We start from the raw sequence: 17455 nt of genomic DNA, 5'->3' as shown, positions 1-17455 counted from the left end.
TCCAGGAAGAAGTCCGAAGGCGGAAAAGAAAATCCGCGCTCCACCAGTGCTTTCGTCAGCACCATCTCATCGTCCCTCGGAGCCGGAGCAAGTTCATTCGGAACTGACCTCCAGCTTCCGGGTTGCAGAAAGCCCTCCGACTCGAGGTTCTTCAGCTCCACCTCGGTGGTGGTACAAGGCCACCATTTTCCTTTAGCGTCGGAATCTCGCTTCCGAGCTTTTGACTTTTTCGTGACCTCTTCCGCCTGGTGCTCCGTTTGACCCGCCCCGGAGGTTTTCTCCGGGTGAGCGGAGGTCCCCTCAGCTTCCTTGCCGGAATCCTTTGAAGGATCCAGCCTGACTGGGGCGAAGGGAGGAGGGGCGGAGGAAATTGGCGTCGCCATGATTGGTCCCGAGGTCGGAGGCGGAGTCGTTGAAGACATCTGAAGAGAAAGGTTTGGCGGAAATTTACATTAGTCGGATCGCACGTCGTCTTCCCCAAGGTTCACCCCTACCAACTGCGGCGTGAAGATGAAGCTCGAGGACTTACCGTAATGGTGTTTGCGGCGGTCGGAGACGCCGGCGACGAGTTTTCCGCGCGGTGGCTCGCTGATGTTAAGAACAAGATGAACACGACGCGGCGGTGAAGTACCTCCGGTGATGCTCCGGTGAGGTTCCGGCGCGGCGGGGAGGAAGCTCGTGGCGGCGCTCGGCGGAGAGGTGAAAAGGGGGTGAATGAGGGGTAAAGGGGTCGACGGCTGATATTTATAGGCTGAGGGGATAAGATTCGTGTTCCGCATCCTGTGGTCGGAACGCAAGCGTCGCGCCGTTGGATGCGTGACACGTGTCCCAAACCCTAGCGATAAAAATGGCTAGAGATAAGTTACCGCATGAATCGCGCGAAAATGGCGCCAGAATTGGCGGAACCGTTTGAGTCTTTTAAAGATTCCGGGTAATTGCGTGAAGATAAGTTGGCTCTCGTTCGCGAGCAGGGAGTAACCCGGAAATATTCTTTGGAATGTCGATGGATGAAGTCCCGCAGGATGAGAGCATTTTCCGGCTGTAAGTTGGAAAAGGAAGAAAATGTAAAGTTGGAGCTCTTCAAGTTTCTCCGCGTTGCCGACGATGCCGGAAGCCTAAGGAACAAGCATGGCGGAAACTGCAGGCGAAACTCGGAGAACTCTGGGGGCTACTGTTGTGGGTATACTTCATGGGTGTACCATCGACAGTGCCTAGATCCGGCAAGCCCGGGTGGCCCACAGATGGTGATGAGGCATGTGGCCCATCGGGCGGCCCGGTTGCTTGTTGATCATGAAGGAAGAAGTCCAGCCCGGGATCGGTAAGCCGGATCCGTACCGACATAGGAGTAACCCGGATCCATGGAGGCCCATGAGGAACCCGGATCCAGTACGACGTATATGGAAGGCGGATCCGTGACGTGCACGGCAAGATATTGTACCGTAGTTAGGCTATCTGTAATCCGGCTAGGACTCTCCATGTAAACCCTAAATCCGTGCGCCTTTATAAGCCGGATCCCGGGAGCCCTAGAGGCACAACCACAACTCATTGTAACAACGCGAAAGCGCCCGGATAATTCCGGACAAGCAGCGGTAGGCCCTGTCATCGTGCGGGTGTTCCGAAGCTGGGTAACTCGCGTACCACCGTCCCGTGTGCACTCCGCCCTATGGCCCCTACTTCTTCTCCCCCTCGTGAGGATCCCTCCTCCGAGGTACCGTCGATTAGGCAACGACAATGACATTTGCACCTTTTTTCATATTCAGGTTAAGTGGGCGAAAACGCACATGCTCCGCCGCCTCCAACCAATTGGTCTCCTTTTCAACCATCCGCAACACATCATATGAAAACCGTCACCGCCAGGAAGAAGAGAGTAGAACCAAGCAGCAGCTTGCCACGGAGAATTGAGGAAAAGAGAAGTGCCCAAGATAGAGCCAACAGTGCTCCAGATCACACGAGCAAGTACATGTGGAAAACAGGCTTAGCCTCACTTGTACTGGGCAGGCTTACACAAGGAGGACAAGAAGATTCTGCGGCAAGGAGCAATGCTGTTGATGCAGAAGGCAGCAAGTCTAGCTGCTGCTGCTGCTGCTGCTGGAGACACAGCGTCTTCAATCTAGGAGTCTGATAAAGTTCTTAGCCGTTCCCTGCTGATGGTTGTTTAGCTCGTTTCAAACTTGTTAGCTTATCTTTTGCTACTTTAGCTGTGTTGCTGTAGTGCTGATATTGTTTTTGACCTCGCAGAGGGTATGCTCTCAGTTTCTTTTGTAGTGGACTTCCTTTCTCTGTTTGCCAATTAATGGAAACTGGGCTAGCCCGGTTGGAAAAACATCCATGCCAATCCGGGCCGCACGAAGTTTGATCTCACGCAGTAGCACCACGTTTCCCGACCAAGACCTCCGTCTCTGAAAAGCACCGCCGCTGTCCATTACACCTGGTTAGGCACCGAAAAAGACCGGGCAGATGTCTCCTGATCCAAAATGCTTGATAAATAAGGAATGAATAAACAGATACACTAGACTTCTTGATCAGATATTCAGATAACTCTCAAATATGAGCTGTTCTCTTCAGTCATCTGGGTAAGTTTCGCAGATAACCTCAAGATGACATTGCGAGTGATGATACACTAGAGTTTGACAAGAAGATCAAATGTCACAGCACTTCTTGGTAGCATGTACTGCTACTGTGCCACATGTGTAAATATAAGGAAAGGCATTGGTGAGGTTGCTCATTTCATCAGCCATGGCATGTCCAAAAAATTTCATCAACCCTGCAGTTCATAGGGAGGTCCTGAAGCAATTTTGACAACGAACAACAATGTGACCATATGGCAAAGCAATAGAATACCATGTTCATTGGTTTTGGTAAAAAAAAAAGGCAGATGCTTAGTGCTGTAAACCCTCCAGATGATTTTGGCTGCAGACCCGGGCTCAAGGTGTCGGATTGATGTTGTTCAAGAAAGACAGCCTTCTTCTAGCAACCTTCGATCTATAACACCAGGCATCGAACGCCTCCGTCAGGTCCAGGAACGCGGCATGCTCCAACTGAAGCCACCCTGACAGAATCTCAGCCTGTGTGTTCGAAGGCAGAGTCATCACAATTGCGGTAATCGCAGACTCTAACCCCTGCCAGACCTCGCTGTCCAAGCCGATCTTTGCTGCTGTTTCAGCATCACCATGGTTACCATCCTCACCATTATGACTTTCGCTGTCGTCACCACGGTTGGCTCGATCGACCAAATGCTTTGTTATCCCTGCAAACCAGATCCAAACTTTCACCGCAAGACACCGTTTCTCTGCTGGGAGGACCACATTGCCGAACGCGACCGCCTCCAAAACCTTTGCAGATATCTCTATAACCTTCACCCTGGTCTTCAGACATAAAGAACCCGGGCACGATGCCTCGACAGCCATGACAACATCAGGCGATGCTCCGACCCAGTAGGCTGCAATGCATTTCATCATCTCCAGCTTGCCCAGGACCTGGCAGACCCAGGAGATATCTGACACGAACGAATAGAGCTCCTGCTGAACCTCGCTCTCGCCGGAGCAGCAAGGCGGTTCCATCTTCTTCGACAGTGCATAGCTGGTGAAATCGCTGAACCTGCTCAGTAAGCCCGCGACGCAGTCCTTCACCTGAGACTTCACGGAGTTGCCGGCGTCGGTGTCGTCGAAGGCGAGCAAGGGCGCGTCGTCGTCCTCGGTGAGCATGTACTCGAGCTGCTCCTGCGCGGCGGACTTGAGCTCCCGCGACGCCGCCGACGGCGCGGCCGTGGCGTGGCGGAACGCGGAGAGGAAGATGGCGGTGGCCAGCGCCGGATCGGCAGGGCGGAGGCGCGCGAGGACGCGGTCGTACTGTGCGCCGCCGGGGAGGCACGGGACGGCGGCGAGGATCTCCTCCTCGTCGGCCTCGTCCCAGGGCGCGGACTCCAGGTAGTCGGCGCAGGCGGCGGCGATCCGGGGGCAGGCGAGGTGCGCGGCGGCCCGGAGCACGCCGAGCGCGCCGCGGACGCCGAAGCGGGAGACGGGCTCGGCGGCGTAGAGGAGGCGGAGCGCGTTGACGTGGGAGCTGAGGTCCAGGTCCGGGCAGCGGACCTCGACGCAGTAGCGGGAGTCGAGGATCTGGCAGGTCGGCCAGGCGTCGGAGAGGCGGTCGGCGAAGTAGCCGCTCCCGGCGGCGAGCACGGCGGAGTGGCAGTAGAGCCACTCGTCCCGGCCCTCCGGCGTCCGCAGCCGCACCACCACGTCGCTCGTCGCCCGGTGGCCCATCTTCGGCCGCGCCGACGCCGCCCACATCATGATGCCGCTCTCTCTGTCTCTGACTCTGCTGCGCGGATTGGGAACTGAAGAAAGGAACTGAAACCGGAACTGGTTCAAAGTTTCAGACTTCAGTTTCAAAGTTGATTTTACAATATTCTCAAACTTCAGTTTCAAAGTTGATTTTACAATATTCTCACTCAAAATGGGTCCTGAAACATGGCTTCAGAGAATCCCAAGCTCATATTAACATGTGTGCAAATGTGGCATACACAAAATGATACGTATTTTACACATTAGTAAGGTGCGATCTACGACGCTGACAACTCCTAGATTTCTGATGTACGTACTAAATTTACAATATAGCTGATGTCCAGAACAAAACAATGCACAGAGAGACACGGTAGTGGTAGCAAGATATACATTATCACCGGCAAAAACAAGAATCAGCTTCAGTCGAAATGGTCCGCGGAGAAATCGGGCTCGTCGGGCTTCTGCAGCCTGCGGATCACGCTGTCGTCGTTGCGGAACCTTCTGGAAGCGGAGCCAAACTTGTGCATCTGGGCGGCGCCCTCCGCGGCAGTTCTTGCGCCGCCGCCCGAGGTGCCCTCCTGTTTAGGCTTATCAGCAACAGGGTGTTCTTCTGACCACCATGAGTACGACTCCCGCCGGCTCAGGCTCTCGGACAGCTTCCTGCGCTGGTGCTGCCGCCATGCCGCCTGGATGAAGCATGCCGCCCATGTCCTCCAGTGGTGCGAGTAGAACCGGAATGTGTGCTGCAGCTTCTTACTGTGCAGCCTCCGGAACTGGTTCGCTACGAATTTGAGGTCCTCGGCCCGCAGGGCGAAGGCTTCCACCTCCGTGAGGCTCCGCACGGTCCTCGTGGAGAGTGGGAAGTGGACGTTGGTCTTGGGAAGCAGGGCCCAGGTGAGCAGCTCCTCACCAGCGAAATGACCGGGTTCTAGGAGGATAGAGTTGAAGAAGTTGCTCCGGCCTCCGTTGGTGGTGGAGCTCTCCAGCTTGCCACGGATGATGAAAAGCATCTCGTTCACGGGATCGCCCTCACGAGAAATGTATGTGCCCTCCGGGCACAGGAATGACACAAGCCGCTCGCAGATGGCATCGAGAAGTTGGTCGTCCATCTCAGCGAAAAAGGGGACCTGCATTTTATACAGTAATAATCAGAAACTTGCTAAAGAATGGAGACAGAATTCGAACTAGCGGTTGCAGGAAATGGGGTCACACGAGAATATTGGCTTGGCCATCGAAAGACAGAGCCCAGTAAAAAGTATTCTGTCAAGTTTGAAAACCTAAAATAGTTTACTAGTTAAGCCATCGGATTAGGATATAACTTACACGTCGAACAAGATCCAAGCAAAGATGGCGCTGTACATCCCGGCGTATATCAGCAGGCAAAGATTGCAAAATCGATTCTTCTTCCACGCCTCGTGTTGCAAGCCATTTAACTTGAACAAACCGCTGGACACGTTCTTGAAGATAGGGTGGGAGTTGGTGATGCCTCATCCACTCCTCCATATCCCTTTGCCTCAATCTCCACTCTTCAAGCCTTTTGCTTACAGACTGCAAGTATGTCTACAAGATAGAGAAGAGAATTAAGCAGCTGTCAAAATGGAAATGGCTTACTGCACATAGAGAAGTAGTTTATGTTCTTTTAATCAATTAAAACCATGAAATGCCCCTCCATAGATCACACACCTGATGCATCCGTTATTTAAAACGATGCAATCCATGAAAGCACTGCACAACTTATAGCACTGACAGTAATTAAGACTTACTCCGCATGACAAAACTTATTGTGTAACAAACTTGCTGAACTAAAAAAAAATCAAAAAGGTCTACAAGCAATATATCAAACAGCATAGTAAGTGTGTCATGCCTAGCCGGTCCTCAAGGTAACTAAGTAATACGAGCATAATAGCCATTCCTCAATGTAATTTTACCTGCATTTTGCCAATCAGCTGAGCAAAGAGAATGAGACTGATAGCACCGATTGCAATGGCAAATACATTCTCTACAATGAATGCACTTGTTTTAAGAGGATTTCCACTTGAACTGAAAAGGTGACAACAACATCAATTAACTTAGCCTGATTAATTGTATTCAAGGAACAGAAACCAATGGATACACAAGGAAAGAACTCCCAAGTAACAGAATATAATAATGGATCACTACCTAAGTTGCAGCAAGCCCCACCACAGACAATAGAAGTACTTCTCGCGGAATGAAGTTGAGACAGCACCCTTAGTCAATGCATCTGAGAACATTCCGTAGACAAATTTTGGAGAATCAGCCTTCGCATTACAGTAGTTAAATACTTGTGTTTTACTTTGCCAATCAAGATATCCAATAGAACCAGCCTTTTCGCAGTTTATAAAGTTAAGGTTGCAAGATATGTTCGTCTCATTAAGGCACTGCTGATTCCAACATGTAATCTGCCGTTCAACAGAGAGAAGATAGTATACTGCTCCAGTAATCTGCAGTGTTACACATAGGTTGTAAGTAACAGCTAGATTTTTCAAAAAGGAGGATGAACCCCTGGCCTCTGCATCGAGTGATACACAGAACCATATATTATTAAAAATTCAACAATGTGAGCAATGACATGCAAGGTGATAGAGATAAACTTCTACTTTGAGTCGCCTACATGTCTACCTGAAATAATATAATATTTCTTTCTGCAGATTTATTAATGAATACTGCATTACAGGATAATACATAGACAGACATGCTCTTTTTTCTCCTACTCCAATTCCAGATGCAACATTGAAAACTAATTTTAAAAAAATTATTCAATATTTAGCAGAGTACTTCTTGATTGTATATAAAATTGTGTACAAATCTTACAATGAAGAAGAGCCGCAAAACTTTCCTATAACTTTTTTCAAATAAGCTTGACTAGGAATTTTGAACATGAAGTCGAAGGTGATAGGCAAGAGACCATACATGGCTTGCAAGCATGTAGAGCAGAAGATTGTATGCTGCTCCTCCCCAAGCTGACTTTGTAACTACTCCAGCAGCTTTGATAATTCGATTGCTCAATGGTACAATGAGACCCATTCTTAAGACATACTGAATCATAATAATAAGAGCAAATGTAGTGTTTCGGATGTTATAATCTGGGTTTTTTATCCCAGGCATGACTAACCCCACGGTAACCTGCAAAACATGCACCAGAAGATTCACGTTATCGCTGTAGATTCTTTACCCTAAAATTCGAGTAATGGGTATTCAATAGTTGAGATAACTGGTCGCCGAAAATATTTTGCACAAACTTTGGTTGAAACAAGATGAATTTAATTAATTTCGAATGTTTACTTAATATATATAAGTGGCAATTAATAGATGCATATATAACAAGGAAAAAATATCTGGAATATCTTTTGGCCATTCCTAGTTGGACACTATTTCGGTTCACCTTTTAAAAGTCACAATCTGCTGGAAAAAATCATGCAGTTACTATAAAAAAAATCAGGCAAGAGGCACACTCTTCCTTTGGAAACTGGATTCAAAGGGAAATAATCCAGGCACACCCAAAGGCTCACCACGCACCAAAAGCACCTAACTGATCTTTTTCATGGAGATGCTAATGAATCAATTTAAGTACAAAAGTGCATGGATACGAAACTGAAACTGGACAAGTGAACATCTACTACTGAAGCTAACACAAGTACCAGAAATGGCAACACTAGTTTTCTCTTAGTAGCTGTGTGTTTTTCACCCTCCATGGAGGCGTGACCATGTAACAAACTATTCTTCTTCTTTGCAATGAAAAGAAACGCAATGTCATTGCGTTTTCTCGAAAAAGAAATGGCAACAACAAAAACGTAAGTAAGCAATTGCCACGATAATGCAACAAAGAGTGCAACAACCATGTTTTCAAGCTGCATTTACCTGTGGAAGTGGCACAGCTGCAAGCAAGTCAACAAGAAAATATGTCCTGATATATCGCCGCTGGATCTTCTTCAGGTCCACAATAAGCTCTCCCTTCCCAAGGACTCTGGACTTCGGGTCCACATACGCAGTATGAAACTTGACCACAATGTTCAGCAAGTAAAACAAGTCGGCAAGCGAGCGCAGAGCTGTGATAGTTGAGATCAATCTCCGGTCCTTGGCAATACATGAAGTGTTCCCTTCTTGTCTGACAAACGGCAGGTAGTAGAAGAAAGGATCAACGAAAAGCGCAAACAAGCAGGCCACCAGGTACACCCTGTTCCAGTTCAGTATCATCCTGCTTCCGGGATCCGCGCCATACTCCCATGGCTTGTTGCCTTCATTCAACAGCTTAAACTTGTCAAAGTTCTTCGCATCTATCTTATTTGCTGCGAATCTGTCGACCCGCGCAGCTTGAAATGGTAGCTTAGGTTGGTCCTGCCGTTCGTCAGGAAAGATCCTGGAGACGGAAGAACGACTTAGAAAAAAGGAAGGCAGAAAACGTTAAAACGATCAACGAAGGACACTTGATGCATATCTGAGTGAATACTGAGTTCTCCCAAAAGAGAACAAATTAAAAAAATAGTTGATCTCCTACTAACTTTGTTAAATCGGAACAATATCCTGTTTCATTTCCAATCCTTTCTTGATGCATAGGAATTGGCAAATAAACATATACTTGAAACCGAGACAGACTGAACTCTCAAATTTCTATTCCCAATTCCGAAAGTAGCATCACTATCCAATATAATGCACCTACCTAAAGCAAACCAGCATGTTGACGGCTTGACGCTCTACGAAGGGCGATATCTAGGTGAATATTGAGTGCTCCCAACAGGAATAGATAGAGACAGAAGTTGATCTCATTTATAATCTACTACTAACTAACTAACTAAGCTAACTCGGAACAGCATCCTATTTCAGCTTTGGTGCTTTCTTGGTAGACAGAAGTTGATACTAAGTAACCATATGGTTTAGGCAAGGAAACAAAACGAGCACTTGAGCCTCTACTACTCAATTTCAAAAGCAAGCATCAGTACTCTTCTTTGGTTCCGATGGGCTAGCGAACCCTCTATAGGTTTCCAAAATCGAAGCAGCCAAAACCCGTCTCTCGAATGGAACCGAAAGCTCCGAGTTTCGGCCCCGCTCCGATTCCGCCGAGGCAGCAACGAAGCTAACGCCGAAGCTGAATCCTGCTACCTTTAACTATCATCTCCCCGAAAGTCAAATCCCAATTCGAGCAAGAACATCTAACGCGGTACGCTCCGATCCTAACAGGTACTCCACAGCAGCGTGTCACGAACAGGCAGCATCCGGGAGGCCCCGGACTAAATCCATCCACGGGCGCACGCACCTGTTGGTCGTCCTCCGCTGCATCTCCACCTCATCCTGGACCCTGGACCCGAACATGGCGGCCGGCCGGCTGCTCCCGACGACTCCGCCGAATCTTGCTGCGGCCGGTCGGTCAGGGGAGCGGCTGGAGGGCGCGAGGAAGCTTCCGGCAGCAGATCAGCACCATGGAGGACCGAGTGCTTGCGCGGTTTGGCGATTCCGAGTAGTACTGGAATGGAACGGGGGCGGAAAAAAAGTTGCGGCCTTTCTGCAGTTCTTTTTTTTGGGGGTGGGAGAAAGAAAGGGTGGACCGGGTGGACTGGCTGTTCGTTCTACAGCTTAAAAAGCTTGGGCCTCACTGCGAAGTGTACACGAGCACATCTTGTTCTTGCTTTCAACGAAATTCAGCAAATTTTGCACGAATCGGCCAACAAGTGTTCAGATCCGTATACTTCATTATAAAGAGTAGTACTCAGATATTATAAATTTGTGAGGCAAAATAATTCCTAGGCTTTTTGCAGCAGGAAAATGTTAGGAAATGGTTTTCCGAAAAAGGTGTTTGTCGCGTCTCTTACAAGTCATGGCCTTTCTCGTATGCAGGATTTTAAAAACACACAAATATGAAGAAGATCGAAATTTTATGTCACGCATGCTCAATCCTACAAAATTTGATGATATATATACTCCCTCCGTTCGATAAAAAAATATAGAACGGGGGATTAGTAAATCATGAGACAAAGATGGGGTTACATTCAGATCAGCACCATCGGAGGAGGACCCAGTGTTTGCGCGGTTGGCAATTCCCCAGGACCAAAATTGAATGGGGGTGGGAAAAAATTGCTACACCCTTTTTGCAGTTCTTTTTACATAGACATAGTAGAAAGGAGACAAAGCGTGGACTGCCTGTTCGTGCTGGAGCTTTGAAGGATTGGGCCACATAGCAAATTGTACACGAGCAAATATTCTTCGAACAAAACTCGGCTAATTTTGCGTGAATGATGAATCAGCCAACGATCGATCAAATCCGTGCAATCTTGTAACCAATTAGTACTTATGAAGAACAAAGTCATCAGCTAAAGATATCTATCGTTTTTCAACAACAAGAATCTAGAGAAGGCATATGTGTCGGAGAAGGGATTTCTACCTCCTGAGCAATGTGATCCCTTCATTTTAAAAATAAAAATAATATAATATTGTTTACTACTTTTCTTATAAAATTCAGTATGCTCAATGATATATTTTTATAAATGTGCAAAATCTCAATATTAAATACTTAGTATTTATGATTTATGGGGTACATCAAAATAAAAATGAATATGGATGTTTGTACAGCAAAAAGTGCATATTTTCAAAAATCCACATATTATCACATCTTGTGATTTTCCTTCCTTTGTACTCCCTCCTTGCCACAATGTAGTGCATATAAGATTTTCGAAAAGTCAAACGATATCAATTTTGACCAGGTCTTTTGAGAAAATTATCTATACCTACCATACCAATTGTATACCATATGAAAATATACATTGTGAGGAATCTAGTGGTGTTGAGTTTGTATTCTAGATGTTGATATTTTGTTCTACATACTTGGTCAAACTTTATGACGTTTGAATTTTAAAATTTCTTATACGCACTACATTTTGCCAAGGAGGGAGTATAATAGTACATCGTATACTATATCTTCATTTTTTTTTAAATTCCGTTGATCTATTAATAATCATGAATAGTAGTACAAAAATCTCGAGAAATAATAAATATTATAAATATGTATTTGGACCGCCTAGCGACGACTACAAACGGTAGCGCGAGACGAAGGCGCGCCACCTTCCTCGCCCCTCCATTCCCGGAGCAGGACAAAATATGTTGTAGTAGAACTTGTTGTAGTAGATGAACGGAAAATCATCGTGCTAAACCCCAAAGACAAGCCATATGCTCCAAGTGTTTTGAAATCAGTTTTAAGCATGGCTCAAGATGTCTAAAAATGATACAAAAGGTCCATGTATACATTTCTACATTCCACGTGCTCACAAAGTCGTTTCACGAAAAAACGGCATTTTTTTGCATGGTGTGTAAAAAATACAGTAAACCTTTCCACGTGACGCTTCTTTATTGTTTTCACATAGGACACACTCGATTGTTTTCCAACTTTTCGTCCATAATCTTCTGACATTTGAAGATGTTTTCCCAGTGGCAGGAGGATATGCACACCGAAGATCCAAAAAAAAGTGAATTTTCGCCTCTTCTGTACATCCATCTCTATGGTACTGCATGGTTTACTGAAATTTAAATGGAATATTGGTGGATTCTAGAATCCCTAATTTTTTGGTGGAGTAGCTTTTTTGGTTTGAAGGATTGAAATCGTACGAATTTTAACAATCGCTCGCTTTTCCATACAATTCTATTGAAAAATAAACCCTAATCCAACATCATGAGAGCATCTTTGGCTTGCAGGACTCTTAGAATGTACGAACAGAATAGATGGGAGTGCACCTCCTTGTGGTCCAAAACTAACTAGATCCAAATATCGAACTGCGTACGTTAATACATGCGGAATCAAACTCGTGGATCATCCCTTTTCCACTCTTTCCAAGAGATGAATCGTGCAGAAGGTGAATTCTGGATTAGCTAATCTGGCGTTCAGTTCGACGGGAACGCAATGCCTCATCTTCTTTCCGGGAATCAACCAACCGACCGACCGACGGGAACACTACACTTCACCCGGACCTGACGAATGACGAATGGCACACGAATGAGCTCAAGTTTAGTCCCACATCGGGGAGCCAAGGAAATGGGACGCGCCTCATAAGATGGCCAGGCCGAACAATCGACGTGCCCGAATGGAGGCACACGCGATCCCGCACGAGCCCGACCAAGCTCGTGAGGTGGCGGTGACATGTGCGGTACGCACATTTAGCGATTACTACAAAAGCAAAGATTATGCAACCTTGGTCAAACCGACCGCCACGGTTTGACGACACCAGCGCGTGACACACGCGCTTGGCTATCCGAAACCTTTTTTTTTCTGTCACGTAACAATATGCTCATGAGCTTAATTGTTATTACTATCTTTTTTCTACGAATGTTCCTGGACATGTCTCTGGTGTCGAGTTTTCTTCGGTGTTTTCCGTGTGGTTGTCTTGTAAGTTGATCTTTGTTTAATGAAGATGCGGAAATTATTCAAAAAAAAAAAAACATCGGCAGAGAAATACACGCGATGCTTGTCAGCAAAATACTTCAGCAAAAGCCAGGCAACAGATTCTGGACTAGCAACACTACCACTCCTGATCGTTTTCCTCGCTTCGCGATTTGGTCTGACAGCTAACTATGTCTTCACTAATGGTGAAGAAGAATCAATCGGGCACATTACATCTTTTTGGCTCGAGAACGGTTCGACACAGGCCTTTGTCGAAAAGCCAGCCGTGTGATGCCAAGGAGAGCTGACGGTTGACCTGCTTTGGAGAGGGGGATCACAGCTGCTTTTCGCGGCCAAATCACCCTTTTCGCGGCCAAATCACCCTGAACCTGAAATACATAAGCATAAAAGTGAGAAGGGAGTTCAAACTTAGCAGCATACAACATCAGATTAACAATTCATGCACACCGTACAAACATGTTGATTTTCATACGATGATGAAACTGGATCTGAAACTAGATAAGCAGACCTAAAACTTAAAAATGTATGCTGATAAAGTGAGGGCAGTCCACACTCTGCCCCGATAACCCTAATGTCTAGACTTTTGGTACAATAAAGATGGATGAAAATGTTTCACGATCATGAATCACTTGGAGCAGTTTAAAAATTTATGCATGAATCCTCCAGAAACAAGGAGGACAAGGACTATGCCTACCCATGCCCAGGTGATAGGTGGTACATTGCCGGTGTGGCCAATTATGTATGGGTGCTATCAAGTTGAGCAGATTCAGGATCCAAGGAGTTGTTTTATGTTTGCAAAAATACTACCAGAGACGATCTTCATCAGATATAGAGCTCCTTCAATCCATAAAAGGATGTCTCAACTTTATCAAATTTTGGATGTATGTAGTAGACCCATTTTAGTATCTAGATACATCAAAATTTATCAAAAGTTGAGGCATCCTTTTATGAACGGAGAGAGTACCAAAAGACTGAATCCAGCTAATGAGAAGATTATATTTTAGCAATAATGCCAAAACATATTATATTATGGAACAGAGGTAATAGTACATAACAATAATGTCTGACTTATACATTTCTACTACTATTCAATGTTGTAATGGAGCAAAGCCCTTTGTGCTTACATTGTGTCACACAGTCAGGCCCTTCCATTACGATTTTAAGAAAAAACGATCACAATATCCTGTCTGCATTTATTTAAGTGAGTACAGACTCAAAATGTACCAAACTTAAGTTATTCTAGCAGAGAGGTTGATGCTATTTCTTGACTAAGACTTTAGTTTTTCCATATAGTTTTCTTCCTTTGTACTACATCCAAATCAAAATAAGTGTTGCAAGACACATTTTTAGTGTGTAGATACATCCGCATCTAGACAAAAGTGCTCCACTTATTTAGAAACGGAGGGAATACACAATTAACCCTAAATGGAGCATTAGCAGCAGATAAATATGTGGACAGCCTTGAGCCAAAATAGCAGAACAACACTGTAATATGAGAAGGTCTCGGTAGCAAGGAAACGCTCCAAAATTAAGCCATTCTTCAGAAATGTCGGTTTAGAAAATTTGCTCAAACAATCTTACTAAATAAGGAGCCGTTAAACTTATGTGTGTCCTAAAATTTCCACCACAATACAGATTAAACAGTTTATTTAATATATCTTCAGAAGACAAACAAAAATTAAATCAGAGATCATCTTGGTTATATATTGTTACATTACAAGACTAACTTTAAGCTGAAATTTCCTATTCTATCAGGGAACTCCAGGAATAGATCAATCAAGAAGAACTCCACACATAGCAATTCACACATACATAATGCAAGCTGAAAGATATATGTCCATGTTTTTTACACCCTTATTAGGAGTTTTTGCAGGACTACATCCAACCAAGTTACTACGAAAATTAGATAAAGTTGGCACTAACCATTTTCGCCTTTCTTGGCAATGCCATCCACCTCAGAAGAGCTGCCACCGTTTCTGCCGTTGCCGCCAAACTCCCTGAGCCTCTTGGCGAAGAGCCTGGCGATCTGCAGCTGCGTCTTGGCCATGATCTCCGTCCTCTTGAGCTCCATCTCGCCCTTCTTCACCTCGGCCTCGGCGCGCATCCTCTCCGTGTCCCGGTACATCTCCATCCTGGCCCGCTCGATCTTCACGAAGGAGCTCGCCAGCAGCTCGATGCTCCGCGCGACGTCGAGCTCCGAGCCGGAGCCCTTCCGCTTCCTGGAGGGCAACACGTCGTCATCACACGGTGTCTCTGCGCCACCGCCGTTCGCCTCCTCCTTGCTCCTCGGGGAACTCACGTTGGCGGCATCGCTGTCCGCGGCCCTGCTGCTCTGTTTCTGGATGAGCTGTTCCACCTTCTCCACCGCAGAAGCAGAACCATTTGCGTCGGCATTTAGCAGGTCGGAGAGCGGGATGGCTGCTGGCCCCGCGTCCGGCGGCGGCTGCCGAAGGGCGGCAATGGCTGCTTCGGCGTGGGCGTCGATCTCCGGCTCTGCTTTTGCAGTTTGGACTGCACACAGGTCTGCGCTGATGATGCTGCTGGTCGGCTCCGTGTGCAGCTGACCGGAGCAGCTGGCAGCGGCTGGCCCTTTGAGCAGCCCGTCCATGCGGCCGAAGAAGCGCCACGACGTGCCGCCACCCGCGGCTCCAGCTCCAGGGCTGGTGCCAGCGCGCGCTGCGGCGGCGGACTCGGCCCGGTAGCGCTTCTTCATGGACTCGACCTTGTTCTTGCACTGGTTGGGCGTCTTGGCGCTGCCGCCGGGGCCGTGGCCGTGGCCGGGCTTCCCCGCGGCCTCGGAGAAGGAGGAGGAGCAGTGCGCGGAGACGTCGTTGGCGATGTCGACCCAGTCCGACCACTTGAGCTTGGCCCGGTTGCGCAGCAGCCACTTGGCCTCGTACGCCTCGAGCAGGCGCGAGATGCCGCCCTCGCTCCACTCGTCCCGCTTCTGCTGCGGCGGCGGCGGCGCCGCCGCGTCGTGGAGGCCGTCCATGGGGGCTGCAGTTGGAACTGGTACTGTGTTCTGGCAGGAAGGGGGACGGGAACCGTACCGCTGACTTGGGTTGACTCCCGCGGCGGCGAGATCACGGCCTCCGGCACGGGGATCTCAGTCCGGTTACGCCGAGAGCTTAATTGACCAAGCTGGCTGAATTCGGCGAGAAAAGGAGAGGGATTTCGGTGAACCTGGAAGCTTTACTGATCCAGTGACCTTGCAGCAGAAAGATCACGGCCGAAAGATGGCCGAAAGGCGGGGCTTTCTTGGTTCCTTTCCTCGGGGCGGGGAGCGCCAAAAGAGGGGAAATTCAGCGAGACGGAAATTCCCCGGATCGACGGGCGGAAAGGGAGAAACCAGCGGAGGAGAAGGAGAGGATTCTGGTTGCTTGCTGCGGCGCCGTCAGCCCAGTGTCATAACCCCAGGGCTGGTCTGGAAGCAAGCGAAGGCTGGAGCAGCCAAAGAGAGGCGGGGAGAGCGTCGAGCACAGTCAAGGCATAGACAGCAGGGAGGAGCAGCAGGTAATTTAGCCGTGGAATGCGCGGAAAAGCAAGGCGAGGGGAGGCGGCCGGGAGGATCCGCGGTCGCCTCGGCGCGTGGGGGAGAAGAGAAAGTGGGGGAGGCGGAGATGGTGGGGAGCGGAAAGTGGGAGGGAGACCGGGGAGAGGGAGGACTCCGCCCGCCTGCCGGCCGGCCCGGGTCGCCAACTGCCCCCGCCCGCCCGCGTCAGCTAGGCCCCTCAGCGCCGTGGACAGCGAGGGAGCGGAGTGGAGGCGCGCGTCGCGTCGGACCGCATTAGCCTAGGCGGGCACCGAGCCGGGGGTCGGGCGAGTGGGCTGACCGGCGCGGCGGGGAAGAAGGTGATTCGCCGGTGTCGCTGTCGCGGGTGGGGCGCCGTGATCAGGGGGTGGCCTCGTTTCCCACGGTCCAGTGAGGTGGGGGCGGAGGAGGAGCGGCGGGCGGTGAGTCCAAACAACCGTGGTGGTTGGTGGTGGTGGTGGCGGTGGGACTCCGCCGCGCAGGCGCACTAGTCCACTCCCACTCCCTGCCGCGGTTGGTGCCGCCCGCCTCCCGCATGGCCGCATCTTCTTCCGCCTTTTCCCCCTCGCAAACCTACCCTTGCGGCTACCAGTCTACCACCGACTAGTTGACCCAGCTCCAGAGGCAAACCAATGATACGGCTTTTGGTTCGAAAATAAGTGTACGATTTAAACACTCTTAACTCAAATTTTATCAACTCGATCGACTTCTCAGAAATTCATCTAGAAGTATGTGTCTCCCTAGCTGACCCAGCTCGAGAAGCAGCCAAATGATATGGCACGTCTCCCTCGGGTCCGCCTCACAGGCAGCCAAATGTGAGCATGCCGTCAGGTTGGCTTCTCGACGGCCGGACTATGGATTGTGAGTGCGACAGCTTGGAGATGGTTGCTCGAAATGCTTCAACCGGTGTGGCTGGCGGCTGCATGATAGAATCACGGGGAAGACTTGGGTAGGATCAGGTCTTAGATAGGATCTATGAGATCAATTTTTTTGCAAAGACAAAACTTGTTGAAAAAATCTGAAAAAAAATCACAACACACAGCTATGTTATATATGCAACGCCAAAATTTGCAACTTCAAATTCGACATACATTTGGAGAGACAAAAAGATAAATCTGAGTGTGAATAGTGTGAAATACTACTCAACCAGATCTGACACTATTCACGATAGAATTTGTCTTTTTTGTTTCTCCAAGTGTAGATCAGATTTTAGGCTGAAATTTCTTGGAGTTGTAGATA

At 48.2% G+C, this 17455-nt stretch overlaps 3 protein-coding genes across 3 annotated transcripts; all 3 read right to left on the bottom strand.

The window, feature by feature from the left end:
- Positions 1-2582: 2582 nt before the first annotated feature.
- On the bottom strand, positions 2583-4292 carry LOC124657590 (BTB/POZ domain-containing protein At3g05675-like). Its single transcript, XM_047196116.1, has 2 exons — positions 3188-4292; positions 2583-3151 (listed from the first exon to the last, which is right to left on the bottom strand). The coding sequence occupies exons 1-2, from the start codon at positions 4290-4292 to the stop codon at positions 2925-2927; spliced, it is 1332 nt and encodes a 443-aa protein (XP_047052072.1). The 3' UTR covers positions 2583-2924.
- Positions 4293-4443: 151 nt separating this feature from the next.
- On the bottom strand, positions 4444-9643 carry LOC124652740 (probable cyclic nucleotide-gated ion channel 14). The gene is made up of 7 exons (XM_047191781.1): positions 9556-9643; positions 8163-8661; positions 7215-7427; positions 6444-6745; positions 6212-6323; positions 5607-5843; positions 4444-5410 (listed from the first exon to the last, which is right to left on the bottom strand). Exons 1-7 carry the CDS (start codon positions 9609-9611, stop codon positions 4703-4705), a joined length of 2127 nt encoding a protein of 708 aa, XP_047047737.1. The 5' UTR covers positions 9612-9643; the 3' UTR covers positions 4444-4702.
- A 3105-nt stretch (positions 9644-12748) lies between these two features.
- LOC124654212 (trihelix transcription factor ASIL2-like) lies at positions 12749-15676 on the bottom strand. The gene is made up of 2 exons (XM_047193229.1): positions 14608-15676; positions 12749-13052 (listed from the first exon to the last, which is right to left on the bottom strand). The coding sequence occupies exons 1-2, from the start codon at positions 15674-15676 to the stop codon at positions 13042-13044; spliced, it is 1080 nt and encodes a 359-aa protein (XP_047049185.1). The 3' UTR covers positions 12749-13041.
- Between the last annotated feature and the right edge of the window lie 1779 nt (positions 15677-17455).

This window comes from Lolium rigidum, chromosome 5, assembly GCF_022539505.1.
Source record: "Lolium rigidum isolate FL_2022 chromosome 5, APGP_CSIRO_Lrig_0.1, whole genome shotgun sequence".
NCBI classification, from domain to species: domain Eukaryota; kingdom Viridiplantae; phylum Streptophyta; class Magnoliopsida; order Poales; family Poaceae; genus Lolium; species Lolium rigidum.
The sequence above is the reverse complement of the archived record's forward strand: the minus strand, read 5'-3'. Positions and strand labels throughout refer to the sequence as shown.